Here is an 18,626-nt window from a genome sequence, read left to right as displayed (position 1 = left end):
GGCAATACACACACAGACACAAAAAGAGCACATTATGCTACTGAGTAGGCTTGAGCACTGGGAATGCAACATGCATCTTAAAGAAGAAGGAAAGTCATTTTGTCATTTTACTGCCAATAGATTTGCCACATTAGTGCCACCTAGTATGCTATATTTATTTAGCAGAAAGCATTACCATACCTGAGTAAGGGTGAAGACACATGGAGCTACTTAGTGGCAGCTACTTGTCACGGCTACTAAAAGCCAGGAAATACCCCGGTATAGACAATACTAAGAATTGTCTCTGCTAAAACACACATACAGACAGTTAGCAGTAAATTATCAGTATTGTCTGTTTTAGTTGCCCTGACAAGTAGCAGCTACTATTAGCTCTGTATGTCTTCAACAAGACACCTAGAAGCTCCCACTTTTTGTTTAAGATACCAGCTGCCATTTTAGCTTGGTCTTCATAGCTTCCTGCTGTAGCTGTAGTGGTTGGTAGAGTGAGTTTTATGAATTCTTATGGGAGGGAGGAGCAGGAGAAGGGAGAAAGCTGCACAGACTCTGACCCGGGAATGAAGGATATTTCTGAGAGAGGAAGTCTAATACCGTAGAATGTGTTAACAAAAAAGGAGACAAGAAATCCTGTTTCTTTTGATAGAGGACTCAGTGCAGCGTTTCTGTGAGTGCTTATGGCTGTATTTACATAGACCTTTCTGATAAAGCTTACTTAGTTTTTTACTTTTCCTTCTCCTTTAAGAAAGTCTTTAAAAGTTTCTGTTCTTATGTACAGAACATTAATATGCCCATTTATTATTATTCATATTCTTTTCCAAATTTTTTTTTCTTTTTCTAAGCTTTTTTGATCCATTGGTAAATTCATTTCTGCTCCTGGACAGTATTGAGAGAGCACAAACCAAGCAGTGAGTTATAAGAATTAAATCTAGTGCTGAACACATACTTATGGTATGTGGGAGAGTGCTGTTGTTAGAAATGGCTCGTGCTGATCTATCTGCTTTAAATCTGTATAGTGTGTGGTGGTGGTGGGTGTACAGAAAAATGAATTACGCAGGGAATGTGTTGGAGTTAACCCACATTTAGATTAGAAACAACAATCTCATTGTTGCAATTGGTTTTCCCAAGAAATTTTATGGAACTATAGTCTCACTGGCACAATCTAGATTTTTTAATCTGGAGTTATTCACTGGATAGACAAATAAATAATAGATGTATAATGATTTCTAACAATTTATACACAGGCAGATATAAGCTGCAGTTTTTAATTCTTCAGAGCAATTTGGCAATTTATCTGCACATGTATGGGGACCCCTGACGGACCTCCCCTCCCCGATATCTGGCCTAAAATTGGCCAGGTGTCGATCGGGCAGGTTGGATTTTCCCATCAGATTGGGGACTGCAGCTTACCGTGTATGGCCAGCTAAAGTTACAGACCCTGCCCAAGGCCCAGTGAGGAAATTAACTGATGCACATTTTTTGTGCAAGTTTTTGGGGTTTGGGGGCCTTAAAGGTCATGCAGTGGGGTCCAGTAACTTTTACTTACCTCAACGATTGTAGTCATGAACATTATGATATATATGCATCATAGAATGGGCCAGTGTTAAATATAAGTAGAAGCCTCTGTAAGACTGAGCTGTGGTGGCTTGCATGGCCTGGATTTCATACAGCACAGGGAGCTGTTGATTTATTTTTACCCAATGGATTGAATATCAGAATGCAATAACATTATTTCATATTTATAACAAGAAGTTCAATAAGTCTTCGCTGACTTTGTGGTGGCTAGCAGAGTGGGTGTGCCCAGCAAGCTGCGCCTCCATGGAATAAACAAGGGCTGGGTGAGTGAGTTGTAAGCAGTGTTGCCTTGCCAGCCTTCCCCCTTTCATCATTCTCCATTCTCTCATTCCTGTCATTATTTCATTAGTAGCTTATACTTGTGTTAAACATTTCCTGACTGCCAGTAACTGATAGAAATACAACTGCTGCCTTTATTATTCCCCAGTTAATATTTTGATACATCTACCCCTTAGTGTCTCCATTACACATAGTTAGTATTATTATTTGTAGCAGACACAGCTACAGAAACAACCAATCTTATGGCTGTAAGAAAGCAGACTGGACATATGAATGGTACACAAGCAGACACAGGCTTATAACTATTTCAGGACTAAAGTACTTTTTCTTTTCAGGCACAAACAAACCCTTTATATTTTGATGTGTGTTCTTTTGTTTTATCTGATTACATGTCTTATGCAGCCCTGAATCCCCACATCTTAACTACCTTTTTTCCAGATCATTAAATTCAGGGATATGTCTAATAAATACATATTGCGGGGCAGTACATATTTTTTACTTTTTAATTAAACTGCAATCGGTTCAGCCCTCCTGGCTGGCTTTTCTAGATATGTCACTGAATTTTCAAGATATCTGGTCACCATATTTCTTCCTCCTAGGTAGCAAGGGGAGCTGGCATAAAGGGTTTCAGAGTAGGGGATAGGAGTAACCCATCCTAAAGGATCGATATGCTGACCTTTTTGTGGGTAAATGTATATTTTTCACCCATCTGACAATAGTCTTAAGGCTCGATAGGTATGCCCTGGATATTCTTGAAATATAGAACAATAATACAACCAAATGCTGAATCAAGTGGGGTTTGCACCCAATAAGCCAGAAACCACAGCCACAGTGACATGGTTTCCTCAACTTTGAGAAGGAGAAATTACTAACGCATTCCTTGTTTATTTAGGTTAGGGAAGCGCTGAATCCAATATTTTAGGATCCGGCCGAACCCCAAATCCTTAGTGAAAGATTCAGGCGAATACAGAACCATATGCAAATAAGGATAAAGAAGAATTAAGGAGAAACCATGTATGAAGTGTGCAGTGAAAATATTTCAACTTCTGTGTTCATGTGACAAAGTCACATGATTTTAAGGGTTTGGGTTTGGTTTAGCCAGAGACATGGATTTGGCCGAATCTGAATTCTGATGATAAAGGCCAAATCCCAAACCAAATTGTGGATTTGGTACATCCCTAATTTGGGTTATATATTAAGTATATTTAGAAAAAGATATTCAGAAATATATTGGGATGCCCCAAGTTCATAATAATTGGATTTGGCTGAATACTGAATCCTCCTTAACAGCTTTGGCTGAATCAAAACCCTAATTTGTTTATTAATATATGAGAAAGAAAAAAAAAAGTCCATTGTCTGTTAATAAATATGCATTGCTCAGTTTTCCATAGTTTTATATGTCACTTGACTTGGATTTGGATTCAATTTTTAGTGCGTTTGTGTTCAGCCAAAGTGCAATTTTCAGACACATTGTTGCCCAGAATTCCAGTGTAATTACAGTAGCATGGGGAACTGTGTGCAAGGTGTCAGAACCAGCGAAATGAAATTGCTAATCAGATGCAAAATGTTGCTAACATTTTCAGAGTATTGATTGCATCACTTCTGATGTTAAACAGCATTTGTGGGTGATTTCTTTGGCGCAAATCTGCTGTGTCATAACCCGTTGCAGGAACCCTATAATTACCGCTGTGTTCAGGGTGATGGAAACTCCAGGATTCCCCAGCATCAATAAATGTTTAAATAAATGAGCATGATTCAGCAGAAAGCAGGATGGACTCTGTGGCACTTAGCACAACTATATGGAAGTGCAAGAGGTGTGTCTGGACACACATACATTTAATAAAGTATGGCAACATTTGTGTACTTATGGTGTGACAATACTTATGGCAACATTTGTAAGTTACCCTAAAACATATATCAAACACAAGGCCGGGGGCCAAATCTGGCCCACCTGGCTGTTTTATGTGGCCTTTGGTGAGTGTGTCTGACTATCCAGCCTGATCAATTTCCATTTTGCTCACATAGTAACTAAGACTAAGGGGTATATTTATCATGCTGTGTAAAAAGTGGAGTGAAGCATTACCAGTAATGTTTTTACACATTGTGATAAATATACCCCTTAGTATCTTACTAAGTACAAAGTATATTAATAAAAAATTTGGCCCACGACTTAGCCTGCGTTTTAGATTTCGGCCCCTTATGTGATTGAGTTTGACACCCCTGCCCTAAAAGAATTTAGCTGTACATGGAGCCTGCATAAAGCCCTGGAATTTGGCCACATTCCAAAGTTTCCTTCATTCCATGCATCACTAGAAAAATACTTACAATTTTTTTATGTAAAAATAATCATGCTAGTTGCTGTTTAAAACTAAACCCTTCTCTCTTCATAATCTCTTATTATACTTTGGCATGTCTCCTCACATGACTACTACATTTATAACACTGTGGGGTTTGGGGCAGGGCTGATTCAACATTTTCCATGGCATAGGGGTGTTGTTTATGGGGAAACATGGCTTTTTTTTTTTTATATACATTTGTACATTGATCTCTGAAAACACATATATGTTATGTTCTTTTAGATATATTTTGTTTTTATGTATCTGCAGTGTATGCAGAGCAAGTCATCCATTTAGGCCTCATGCGATTTGCAAACATGTCTAAGATTTGCACACAAAACTCCCTCTATGATCCCATTTCAATTTTAACCCTAGCATTAAAAAACCAGGGGGACAATAGTTAAATGTGTCTTTTTATTAAGTATTGCTGAAATCATATTTTTTTTATATATATGTGCAGTATGTTATATATATATTAATATATATATATATATATATATATATATATAATATATATATTAATATATATATTCCTTGGATTATTCTAACATTTTTTTCAGCAGGCAAGTGCCTTTGTCTTTATTCCATTATATTTTTAATAGTCATCTATCATATAATGTGCTCTCTGCACATAACAAATTTAAAATGCATGTAAACAACACTGGATTTATCATTTCGGTGCCCAGAGGCCGCCCCCATTCCCCAGCCCCTCCCCCTGCCCGGGATCACATGCATACACATCCATTTACCTTATGGAGCACTGGGGACAGGAAGTGCTGAAGTTTCTGTGCATCCTGTTCCCAATGCTCCATATGTGAGCAAAGTTTAGGTGTGGCAGGGCGGCATGCTGCCCCTAAATTTGTGCCGCCCTAGGCCCAGGCCTTTGTGGCCTTGTAACAAATCCAGGCCTGCATGTTAAACAATTAATTTTTTTAACATCCCTATTTGTGATTGTTGCAACATAAGATATTTTGAATTTTATTCTAAACACCTCTATCTCCGTCATCTCTGCGGGAGTTATTTTTAGCTTACTGCCTGCCTGGGCCACAGAGCGACCTCTAATTGTATCCTTTTTTGGAGGTGCTGAGAGCTGTAGTTCTTTGATATCTGGAGGGCCAAAGTTTGGCCCTAACTGGCCTAATGCATGTGTTTTATTGTTTCCTGTATTTGGAAATTCTCTACACACAGATACCTCCTAATGTCAGCCCATCTATAATCTGCTCTGCAAATCCAGTATCCTTGTACAGGGAAAAACCTGCCTGAGATCCGCCAGCAAGTGGCATCTGAGATTTACATTACTGTAGTATTACTCATAAATCCTGGTTACAGCCCTTGCTCAGCGATCAGGATATTCGAGCAGATGGACTGATGCTTGCATATGTGTCACGTACAGGGTGGAGTCAGATTGTGTGTGTGTTTGTATAGATCTGTCTGACACACTCGTTGGGTGCCTTGGAGGTATTGATGTCACACAGCAGGAATGTAGTTTAGCCAGGGAAAGGCTAAAGCAACTTAGGTCTCCATACTGCCTAATTCAATAAAGAAAAGCTGCTTTGCACGCCTACATGTGAGGGGTGTCAGGTGTGCGTCACGAGCACATCGGTGAAATAGGTGCAGATCCCTTGGGTTCACTCTGTTTAACTATATCCTTAATGCATCTCGAGAGAGAGAGACACTCATGATTTTGCTTTAAAGGTAATGGCAAATAATTTGGTTTCATCAGATCAATATATCATTTACCATTTTAGCAATCTTCAATGCACGCTGGTTAGGAATTCAATTATAAGATCACCACTACATTAACTAAAAGGGATCCTCCATCCAAAAAGTGTTTTTTTTTTTTTTTGCAAAGTTAAAACAAGTGTAATACTAACCCTCCATAGTGCAAAAAGTGAAAAGTATTTTCTATTATGTAAAAAACTGTTTTATATGGGAAGGAATCCTTTAAAGGTGTTGTTCACATTTAAATTAAATTTTATTATGTTGTATAGAGTGCTATTCTAAAAATATTTGCAATACGACTTAAGTTTTTATTATGTGTTTTTTTTTGTTTTTTTTTTTTAAATGATTTAGCTTTTTATTCAGCAGCTCAGCAGACTGGAATTTTTGGAATTATCTGGTTACTGGGGTACAAATTACCCTACCAACCAGGCAAAGGTTTGAATGAGAGACAGGAATATGAATAGGAGAGGAACTAAATAGAAAGATAAGTCATAAAAAGTAAAAATAACAATAAAATTGTAGCTGCACAGAGCAATAGTTTTTGGCTGCATTGTACTAAAGTGAGAATGATAAGAGAGTGTTTAAGTCACTAGTGCAGGGGCAAGGCCTACCACCCTCTTTTACCACAGTTACTTGGGGGCTGGAGGAGAACCTTTTGATATACTAAACATACACAAAATGAAATAATGCAGCTAGACCTGTTTGCCAGCTTCTTAGCCTTCTGATAAAGAATAGTAATAGAGTAATTGTGTATTATTACCTTGTGGGTTCTGCTGCCTCTGCAGTGTTTGTTGCACATTTCTGTTTTCAAAAGTGCGTGTGCGTGTTTACTGGGCTCACACACAAGTTACTATTTTTAGATCAATGCCATCTACCTTAGTGCCCCCAGGTATCCCCTGCATCTCCATGGGTGGGCCCAGGGTCAGACTGGGGAGTGTAGGGCCCACTAGGGCTGCTGCCTCCTGGGCCCCTGCACTCCCAAGGAGCCCCCGCCACGGCCTTCACACCCCGTTCACGGGTCTCCATGACCTGTCGGACCCCCTCCCCGAGCACACGTAATTTAAACTTACCTTCAGTGCGTAGGGGGAGAGAGACCAGCAACTAGGGGGAGCGTGCCCAGTGGGTATAGGGTCAGTGCCGGGGCCCACAGGTTTTTTTTCCCGTGTCCTGGCAGCCCAGTCCAGCACTTCTTTGTGCAGTGCCTGTCCCTAGCTTAGGGTTGGTTGCCACCTGCCCAGTATTTTACCGGCCTAGCCATTTAAAGACCCACCTGGGCCGGTATTAAAAATTTACTGTCAATGTAATTGCCAATAAAATGTTAATATAATTAAATTTAGCCCTCAAATTTAACCCTCAACATGCCCCAATCCTACCTTGTTCCTTTCCTGATCTCCCCTGAATCCAACCTCTATCTTTCCATTGCGTTGTAGCCCTGCCCATTTTGATAGCATCAGCCCTATTGCCCCACTTCCATTGCATTATGGCCTGCCCGCTTTTGTTACCACCACTGGTAAAAGCAATTTTAAAAGGTGGCAACCATAGCCCAGCTGGAATATGCAAAGGGTATACCTGGGACAGACAAAAAGATGACAAGGCCACATTGGGATTAAGGTCAGTGATTATAGTCACAAGGGTTGCCTAACAATTTGGCACCTCCCTCTCAGTGATGTTACCATTTGCTAGTAATTCCAGAAATGTAAATGACCTATATTAACTTAATTGTAATAGTTGCCATTTTCAAAGCATAATAATTTTAATTAAAAATAACTGTAATTTTGTCTTGCAGGATTTTAGGGGTTGGCCAACAATATGAATTAACTAATGCTATGCAAAACACAATAAACTAGTTGTGGCTTTCTTTCAGTGACAGATAAATGATGGCTGAAGCTGTTCTTTGAGGCTAGAAAACCCTGACTTTATGAAAACTGTGCAGCACACAAAAAGTTCAGTACCCAAAAGTAAAAATATTGTTTTATATAAATGATGTTTTTTATATGCATTGGAATTTCTAGACTGCACTGAGCCCCCCTTAAAAAAAATCTGTGGAGGGGCCTGGTGCACAATAATCTATCAGTAATACCTACCTTTGGGTTGGGGGCAGGGTCGTGATGTCATTTTGGATTGGGATTATGATAAAAGTGTCTGGCAAAGGTGGATTGGATGAGAAAATGGGTGGGGTCATAGGCAGAGCAGAGGGTGGCCCTTGGTTATAAAGTGTGATTGGCAGCATTACAAATTAACCGGATAGTACATTGCTGGTAAATTTGTAACACTGGTGCAGAACGGGAGGGGCGGTTAGTGCTTGCACTGCACTGCCCCCCCCCCCCCATGCCAACTCCCTGCTTGCTAGCTCTCAGGTAGAAAAGGGTGGGGAGGGGGGTTCGATAGCTACAAAGTTAAACCACTGTTTTTGTGTCGCCTCAACCAAAAGCTCCTCCGCAATGCCAATTTTGTGCCAAGTATGTATGGGACACACTCCAGGCCCTTATGCCTGTTTTTAAGTAACATTTAGTAAATGTTCCAGCAAGAAGTACACATAATTTATTTTTATTAAAATGGGCAGTCCAAAAGCACAGATACATTACAAATTCCTGATTATTAAAGGACAGGCATAGGGCTGATCTGTGCAAAAAACTTGCCAGGAATGTAACAGAAAGCGAAAAAAAAAATCTTTATTTCTACAGGAATGTAAATATAAAAAATAAATAATCTTTCCCTAGTGCTGGCAAATCTTTTATATATATATATATATATATATATATATATATATATATATATATATGCAAAATATAAACCTGACCTTTCTATGATTTAGTACCTGAGTCACCTAAACCAGGCTTGAATGTGGCCTAATATCTCCATAGCATAATGGAGATGAGCATAAAGATCTTGGCGTAATAAGTTAATTTAAGCACTTGCTCTCAGTATGGTGTAGTCAAGCCTTAGTAAGCCTTAGGGGCACATTTACTAATCCACGAACGTCCGAATGCGTGTTTTTCGTAATGATCGGTACTTTGCGACTTTTTCACGAATTGTCGCGACTTTTTCGAGCTCTCAATACGAACGTTGCGACAATTCGCGAAAGTCGTAATGGCTATGAAAAAGTCGCAACAATTCACTAAAGTTATAATGGCAATGAAAAAGTCGCGACAATTCACGAAAGTCATAATGGCAATGAAAAAGTCGCGACAATTCACAAAATTTGTAATGGCTATGAAAAAGTAACGGTTACGAAAAAGTTGCGACAATTTACGGAAAAGTCGTAACAGCGACGAAAAAATCGCAAAAATACGAAAAAGTCGCAAAATGTTCGTTTTCCAATCCGAATTTTTCTCATTCGGATTCGGATTCGTGGATTAGTAAATCAGACCCCTAGTGTTGGCAGTTAATTTTGTACCTAGATTAGGGCTTGAGCCATGTAGGACAGCATAGCATGATTACTTCTTATATTTCATGCCATCATCTACCGTTCATACAAGCAACATCTTTACTGACAAAATAGCTTGGTCTTGGAGATTTTTACAAAGTTACTGGAACCATAATGCAGTTGATTTTATCACTATAAAGTGAAAAATTGTATGAAATGTATAACATACAGGTTTTACTGCATGTTTAAGCTTGTTATCACTGCTGTACGCTTTGTTCCCTTTGTGTGAGTAGTGATCCTGCTTAATCCCAGTTAAATTGGTTTAGTGTTTCAGACCACAACTGACCGTCTCTATCCATGACAATGGGCTAGAACCTTCCATTCTGTGTGATCCAGTCAATTCGTGCTTATGATATTCCAGTCACACCTTGGTCCATCTGGAAGTTTAAGTGGCCGTGAGTGTGATCTAAGTCTATAGGGCACCTGGCTGATTCTGTAGTCCAAAAAGTCCATAAGCAGGATTTACACCAAATTTAACAGAAAACAGGACACACGTTCTAACCATTTGAACAAATATTGTAGATATGCTGGTGCCAGATTTGCAAATTTTGGCATAAGGATATTGTGGTAATTTCTCCAGTAAGAATATATTGCCCATGAAATTTATATATAGCAAATACTTTCTTCTAGTCTTTAGAGAAGACTAGTAGCACGTTAGCACAGGTAGCATAATCCATATTACATAAGTAGAGAGAATGATTGATTGGTTAATCCTCTCTAGTGGAAATCTTTAATGTCAGTCATGTCAGTTAGTTTAATTTAAATTTCCGCCAATCTCTAAAAAAAGCTCATTTTCTTGTAAATTTTGAGTCATGCCTATATCAGTTGTCCACCTTACTCTTAGTATAGCAGTTCATTATTTTCTTATAGACCTCAAACGCACCTGGCGCTGGCACTTCTTCCAGAAAGCAATGGTGTCGTTGAGTTGGTATATTAGGATCTGGCACAGCCCGATCATTTGATAGAACAGGAGCTGTGAGTTTTTTTCAGTTCCTTTTTAATGAATGTTCCACAGTTCACTGATCCAGCCATGAGAGAAGCACTGGCTTTATTTAGAAAGGAGATATTTAAATTCCACTGATTATTCCCATCTAGATGGATGTTGGGAGGAAGTCTCCCGCGTTTGGTGCCCATTTAGAAAAGATACCATTCTGGATTCACACCCAGTACTGGCTGCCCTGCTGACCCTGTCCTCCTGCCCCATTTCCCTTATGTCCTGAGCCAACCTCACTAAGTGGAATGGCCCTATCAGTTTCAGTTGGCCGAAAAGATTGGTGGTCAGTGACTCCGTTTTCTGGCTTACCAGATGAGATAGCTGCTTTTTGAACATGATGCTTGCCCATTCTTTTCTTCCGCAATATGCAGAATAAGATGAGAAGGCCAGTTATAATTAAAAAGAGCAGCAGACATGCAGGAAGCACAATGCTGTATTTATGAGCACCCAGAAAGCCAAGCAATGTATTCCCTGACACTGTTTCATTGGACACTTCAGGATTCCATGAGCTGTTTAAGACAACATCTTGGAAAGTAGTTATAGTTACATCTTCTAATGATCTCCAACGTTTTGGTGTCATAGAGTTTAGTTTTGTGGTATTTTGTGTTTGGTTTTGACTTGTAAATGATTCAAGGTCTGTTGTGGCCAGTGGCTGTCCTTGGCTTGAAACCAACATGAGGTTTGTTGTAGACAATGGACTAGTGACAGTTTCCTGGTTTAAGGTGGTAAGTAGGCTGGTTGTGGTAAACTGTTTTGTTGATAAATCTGCATGTGTTGTTTGTTGTAAACTGATAGTAAAGTCAGTGGCTGTGGTTTTGAAAACTCTGGTAGGTTCTGGGCTAGTAGTAAATGCTGATGTTGATGTGGCATCCATCCCCACACTTTTTCTTAAAATTGTAACCCTGTAGGGTTGGGAAGCATTGTAAGGAATGGTGGTAAACTTTACAGTAACATTTGCCGGTGGAACATTTTTTGCAGCAACCTCTAGCTGAATCTTATCATTTCTTAGGGTCATGTCATTGTGTCCATCCTCCCATATCTCTACTCCGATTAGCCCTCTCTCAATCTCCCTTTGTGTAAAGTAATCAATACTGGAACTTTCTCCTTCTCCCTGTTCTTTTGGATACTTGACCAACCTTGCACCCCTTGGTTGGCGTAGAACTCTGAATTCTGGGTCACTTTCTGTACGTGTGCCCAGCTCACTTGCATCAACTGTATTGGGTCCCAGCATCACTGTACATCCTCTTGGCCATTGTTCTCGATCTACTATTTTTACCGTTGCTATTGCTGCAACTGTCACTGTGCCAGCCATTTCCTCTGTCCTGTTGGAGAGTGCCAGGTACTCAAACTCATCTTGAGAGGAGAGGAAGCTTGTGAATACATAAGATACCTCTCCATTTTTTACCTGGGCCCACCGAAATTCTCTCACTGGCATCTTTTTAGCGATTAGCTGCCCAAAGTTGGGTTGCTTGGTTATTTTAAACAACATATCTTGTGGTATTTTTTCCTTTGAGGGTGTTACGTGTTTTGTGGTCAGAGGTGCCATTGCTGATGCCTGAGGGACTTCCAGTATAGCTTTATGAAGAGGAGAAACTTTTACCGGTAAGAGTGCTACTAGAGGTGATTGGTTCCTAGTTGTGATGTTAAACTGTATAGAACCTGAAGCTGCAGTACGATTAGCCAGAATTATAAGTGTCCTCATATTAACATCTTCTTGAGTGAAACTGAGAACATCAATGTACTGATTGCTCTGGGTTGCTAAAGAAATACCTTCTGGCATTTCAAGAGCTGTAAAAATGATTTTTTCAGGGGGAATAAGGGGAACATCTATAGACAAGTGATCGCGAGTTATGACTGCATATGAACCTGGTGCCACCTGTAATTGCAACTTAGGTGGGGATACTTGCAGGGGAAGCTTTGGTACACCAATCACTGTCACATTGAAGGACTCTGAAATTACCAAACTGCCAACTTCCTGGGGCGGTTCACTGAAGGAATGTGATCTAGGCAACTGCCAGGCTTTTAAGTGGAAGCTGTCCTCCAGGATTCCAGGACCTGTGTGTGTGTATTGGAGCTTTCCTTTCTCTAGTTGTGACTGTACAAAGTAGGGAGAATGTTGTTCCAGTGGAACATCATCAATGGCAAGATACCCCCAAGATGGAAGAGTTGTTAGAAAATAGACAACATCTTGTGAGTCACTGCTGTTATTGGCCAGGAGGTTTGAGGCATCCAAGTGTGAGCTTGTTATGGGTGAAGAGCTTCCTTCCATAACAGTGATACCTAAGGACAGAAAAATAAAGACCATTATTTCATTAAACTCTTTGAGATGATTATATGAGGATGATTATGAATAATATTTGAATTTTTGGTGAAAAGTTAATATTTTTGAATGTTATAAATGAAAACACACGAAAGTGGTTATCCTTGGAATTTGTATATTTTCTGTAGTTTTTAAATTAGCTGTCTTTTTTGTGTAAGCTTATAGTAAATTAGCCCTTCAATTACCACAAGCTGTACCGTATTTTATCCCGGATGAGACTGTATCCTTCAGGGGTGAGCTTTCGCTTTGTATGGAGGCCAGGCAAATATGTGTTGTATTTCTCAATAAATGGGCGCCAGTGGTTCTTAACCTTGAAATGATGAACTGTTTATTTACACAGCCACTTAATAACATGCTTTCATTTTTTTACAGTAACATGTTGGTATCACATTAAAAGAAAACTATACCTCCAGAATGAATACTTTACCAACAGCTAAAAACTGGAATATACTGTACATATCAGTAAATATTGCCCTTTTACATCCTTTCCCTTGAGCCATCTTTTAGTGTAGGCTGTGTGTTCACCTGACAGGAAATAATGCAGCTCTAACTGTAACAGGAAGGGTGGAAGCAAAAGACAGAACTCCATTAATTGGCTGATGGGGCCTAGCATGTATGTGTGCCTTGGCTTGTTTGTGTGCACTGTGAATCCTATGATCCCAGGAGGCGGCCCTTAATTCTTAAAATGGCAATTTTCATTTAGTATTACCCAATGGCACATACTACTAAAAAATATTTTTATTGTAAATGGTTTATTTAGAAGAAGCAGAGTTTCACAAATAAGCTGGTTTATGTGATATATTTTCAGGGTCGGACTGGGGGGTGCAGGGCTAACCGGGACTGCCGCCCCAGGGACCCTGCAGGTGCCCCCTCAGACCACGTCCCCCACTGAGCCTCCCTAACCCCCGCAGGGTCCCCACCCAACGACCTCCCCTGAGCGAGCGTAAGTTTAACGCGTCAGGGGAGGAGCGGTCGGCCAGGGGAGGGATGGTCAGCCAGGGGAGCGCCAGCAAGGGTTGGATCTGGGCTGCCGGGGCCCACCGGGTTTTTTCCTGGTGTCTAGGCGCCCCAGTCCGACCCTCTATATTTTTATAGAGACCATTATTGATTGGGGGTATAGTTTCCTTTTAAGGAACTTCCTTGCACCAAAGCAGAGTGTTAAAGGGGCAGTATCAACAAAAGTTCAGTAAATAGGGCCTGTGCTAAACATACTTTTTGACTGGTGTTTTAAATAAAAAATGTTTCTTTTTATTTTTATTTCTTGAGCTTAACAGCCAAATAATCTACTTATCTACTTATTGACAGAAAAACAATCCTATTGGGTTTCATTTATGTTTGAAATATATAATAAAGACCCCTTATCTGCAAAACCCTGGGTCCCCAGTATTCTGCATAACAGGTACCATACCCTTATACCGTGGCAATTCTGGGGCTGCTGCCGCCCCCCACTCTCCCGCTCCGCACTGAGAACTTTAGTGTCGGAGCAGGTCCAGAGGGGGCTGCATCGCGAGTGCAGAGAGCCCTATTGCACTCTCTTCACTATCAGAGCCAAATTTCATTTTTGCCACCCCTGGTTACTGGCCGCTCACTGCCGCCTGAGGCAAGGTTCCCACCTAGCCTCATGGTAGGAGTGGCCCTGCCCGTATATACATTACAGTATGCCCTGAGGGCTGCATAAAGGAAATTGGTCCCATTCAACCATATAGTATGCCGCTGTACCCTTGGCGATGAAGAAGGGTGAACGCAGAATTTGATTGATTATGAGCCCTCTGGAATGCATGACATCCACGCCCATTAATGCTGTAAGTATGTACTTCTTGTTTGAAAGTGTGAAACAATGCCTGACAAATTAATCACATTGGAGAATTTTTACACTTTAGCATCTAGTAGTCCTTTATCAGACACATGAAAGAACAAAGGGAAATTGAAGAGGGTGTAGATAAGATTATTTTATGCCCCCCATCTGAAAGCAAACAAAGCCAGTACATATTTAAACTGTAAGGGCTCTGGCACACGGGAGATAAGTTGCCCGCAACAAATCTCCCTGTTCGCGGGTGACTAATCTCCCCGCCGGTGGGATGGCATACACGGTGGCGCGATTTCAGTGAAATCGCGGAAGTTTCTTCTCAAGGCAACTTTTCGGTGGTGGGATGGCATTTCGGGGAGATTAGTTGCCCGCGGACAGGGAGATTTGTCGTGGGCGACTAATCTCCCCGATATGCTGTCCCACCGGCTAGAATGTAAATCGTGGGTGGGATGGCATAGGATGCCTCGAGAGCCAACTTCGGCGATCGTGGCAAATCGCCGCGCAGTGTATGCCATACCACTGGTGATTTACATTCTAGCCGGTGGGATGTCATATTGGGGAGATTAGTTGCCCACGACAAGGGAGATTTGTTGCGGGCGACTAATCTCCCGTCTGTCACGGCCCTAACTGAAAATAAAGTATTTCAATAAATAACCCCCAGTGTTGCTTGAGTGGAATCGAGCACATGAAGGTTAGGGAGAGGTGTGCTACTAGGCACCTAAACACATACACTCACACATAGCATGAGGTAAATGCCCCACCAAACATTAATAATGAATAACCAATATGACTTCTGTTATTACTGTAATTAATTATTATGAATTAGATCACTTTACTATAAACTAATATTGTTCATATATTACCACTATTAACTGGATTTATTCACACATGCATTAAGCACCATAGATAGGCAGATACTATTTGATTAAACGAAAAACCCAAGCTGTAACATTAACTTCATCTCACAAAACTTACAAAATTCTCAATAAGGCACCATCTGCTAAAAAATGTAGCTAAGATGGCCAAAATACCTAAACAGTATTAGTTCTTTTCAGAGAATTGAAGAATACAGTAGTTTAAGTTGATATATTTGGGCTTTAACTGTATCTTACGTTTAAAAAAATCATTTATAACATATTGCCCTAAATGTAAAGGAGAGACAGGTAGGTACAGGTAGATTTCTGAATTAAAAGAAGGCCATCTTCCACACACTTATAATTGTTATTTTTTAAAATTATTTTATTTTGCTCTGTAATAATATAACAGTACCTTGTACTTGATTGCTAATCTGCATGAACCCAAATTGGTGGCAAAACAATCCAGTTGAGTTTATTTAATGTTCAAATTACTTTTAGCCCATACATGCACCGATATTATTGCACAAAACAAGATTTCAGTGCGTGTATGGCAGATTGATGAGGCGACCAATATCGCAAAAGGCGATCGGTCATCTCCTTGATCTGGCGGGACATACAATTTTGATTGGGCGCCATTGAAAACACCCAAGCAAAGCAAAGCGTTTAGGGCTGAATGTCAGATAGGGGTAGAATTCCTATTGTTTCTACCTCAACATCTGACAATTAGTGGAGGGTACGAGTGATCTTATTGTAACGTATATGGCCACCTCAAAGGTATGGTTAAGTCCAAACTATGCAAAGCTTCCTTATCTGATGCCAGTTCCTAAGCATTCTGGATAATAGATCCTATACCTGTATTGCCCCAGCATTTCTAAGGTGTGAAGAGATCTAGAAAGATTCCATCTCATAAACTGGAAATAAAATAAATAATATTTTCTTTTATGCTTGCTTTATTGTATATAAATATGCTGATAAATAAGTTGCAAACATAGGGGTCATTTGCAAAAAGCATTATCGGCTCCTACAGGCAGGGCTGGAACTAGGGGTAGGCAGAAAAGGCTCCTGCCTAGGGCGCAACAGTTGGGGGGGGAGGGGCAGGCAAGTACCTCTTCTTTCACCTACCACTAGTTCCAGGCCCTTTGCCCCTCACTGGCGTACCTCCCTCCAGTGGCCCGGGCAACCCTGCATCCTTGTGTGCACGCATTGTGCGGTCGTTTGTGTATGTGCGCGGTAGGGGGGGTGGGTTGAAGACGGGCCAAGCCGACCAGGTTGTCTAGGGTGCCCAGCTGGCTTGGCCAGGCACTGGCTATAGGGCAGAGAGTTGGTACAAGGTGCCACTGTAGCCTGCAACTGCCACTATGTCATAACTTACACATTGTTGTATCTTATAACCATTCATCCATGGTGGAAGGCTGGATGTAAAGCTTAAAAAAAGCTGGATTGCTCTTATTTTTTTGCATCCTGCCTTCCATTTCATAAATGACCCATCTTGCTTTTGCATTAACTGTTTGTGATGGCCATGAGGAAAACAATATTTCTTTAGTTACTGAAAGAGGAAATACATGCTATAAGGGCATTTCATCTTACTAAATAAAGTAAATTGAGTTTACCAAAGGCTTTAAGATTTAACACTCAACTTTTCAAAATCTGGACATTTTTTATTCCAAAACTAGATTTTTTTTACTGTCTAGAAAATACAGCCAGACAGTTTGTGAAGGTAAGATGGTATTAACCCAAATCTAATTAAAAAAATTAGGCTTTCTTGTGACTTTAAAAATTTAAATTGCTACCCTAATCTTAATGTACTAGGTCAATTATTTGTTAGGCATTGTTTTTCTCTATAGAAATGGTTGGCTTGAATTCTGTATGCTTATGGAAAATGTAATAAAACTGTGTGAAAAGGTAAAAAAAACATCAATACATAAAACTGAACGATTCTCCTGCGTAACATAAAGTACACTGCTTAATTTGGTATTTCTGTAAATTCTTCTGCTATGCAGAGACACAACTTCCATGTGAGTTCAGGGAGTTTCTGTTCTCCTGGGCTAAAAGGCTTTACTGCCTGTGTAAGAAAGAGCCACTGGGGTAGTTACAAGATTATAACTCATGTATATGTCTCCCTTTCCCCCCAAATATCTGGAGCAATAGCTCAGCACAGTGCTTTGGGTTAGGTCACAGGTGCCTTCTAAACACCATCAATTCTTTTCCTTTCATCCTGCTGCTATTACTTCCTCCTATACAATCTGTATCCTTCTGTTCCTGCTGCTTTGTGTTATTGTCTGATTTCCTGTAGCATAATGATCTGAATTAGGAAAAAAAAGCTTTTCCACAAAGCCTGCAATTTGAGAGCCACATTCATTTTCTTTATTATAGGTGTAAGTGCAAATAGATATGTACATAACCACTTCCCTTGTGTACACTATGTGCCAGGTAACAAGCAGGAGCCAGCACTTTGCTGCTAAAAGAAGATCTCTGTGTGAGAGCAGACCTGCTGTTATACAATATAACCGTAGTTATGGTCCAGAGTCCAGACTGTTTCTCCATAATGCTATTTTCTTCCTCAGTACTAATTTTACACAGTGGTGTTCATTTATTATAGAAGGCACAGCATGAAAAAAAACATTTACAAGGCTGCATTCCCTTAAAACTTTGCTAGCAAGTTAACCAAAACAACTGAACAAAGCTTAGTAACTTAACTGCAAAGTGCAGGCAGTGCCACAAGGGAGCCCTTTCATTAATTTCAGTGTTCCAGATGTGCCTTGTTGCATTTATCTCACCCTTTACTGACTTTTAGCATATGCCCCTGCATGTTCTGGAGCAAGGCATGCTCCTCTAATGTGTAGGGTTGTTACCCTTTTTTGGGAAAAAATGTTGGCTTTCTGATCTCTGTCATCAATAAAACTGACAAGTGCCATGTTTACTGGCTAAGGCCTCAAAAATATGAGATAGGCTAGCCTAATTATTTGTATTTTGCTATGTGTCCAATCCAGGATTTTGAATGTGTCAGGGCAGTCACATTGGCATGTGGTCAGATAGACTGAGGAAAGCAAGGGGTGTATTGGGTTGGTTCATGGCCACACCTAGGTTGGTTGGGGGCGTAACAACTGAGGTGCCTAAATTTACTGGCAAATACAGTGCCAATATTTTTTTTTAATTAGAAGTGTCCAATGATGCTAAACACATTATGAGGTATGCTGACAGAGGGAGATATGTTTAATATAATCAGAGACGGGCCAATGAGGCCCAGGCGCCCAAGGCAGACTGGCTGCCACCTCATCCCCTACCCCATCCCCCCACATGTGCGAGTGCATGCAT

At 40.4% G+C, this 18,626-nt stretch overlaps 1 protein-coding gene across 1 annotated transcript in view; it reads right to left on the bottom strand.

The window, feature by feature from the left end:
- Positions 1 to 9,206: 9,206 nt before the first annotated feature.
- The window catches only part of LOC116409763 (chondroitin sulfate proteoglycan 4), a 51,183-nt gene continuing 41,763 nt past the window's right edge, over positions 9,207 to 18,626 (bottom strand). The window contains exon 10 of the mRNA XM_031899134.1: positions 9,207 to 12,607. Within this exon, the coding sequence (XP_031754994.1) occupies positions 10,491 to 12,607 (2,117 nt within the window). The 3' untranslated portion in view covers positions 9,207 to 10,490. The remainder of the gene's footprint in view (positions 12,608 to 18,626) is intronic.

Source organism: Xenopus tropicalis, chromosome 3, assembly GCF_000004195.4.
Source record: "Xenopus tropicalis strain Nigerian chromosome 3, UCB_Xtro_10.0, whole genome shotgun sequence".
In the NCBI taxonomy this organism is placed as follows: domain Eukaryota; kingdom Metazoa; phylum Chordata; class Amphibia; order Anura; family Pipidae; genus Xenopus; species Xenopus tropicalis.
This window is presented reverse-complemented; position numbering and strand designations above follow the sequence as displayed.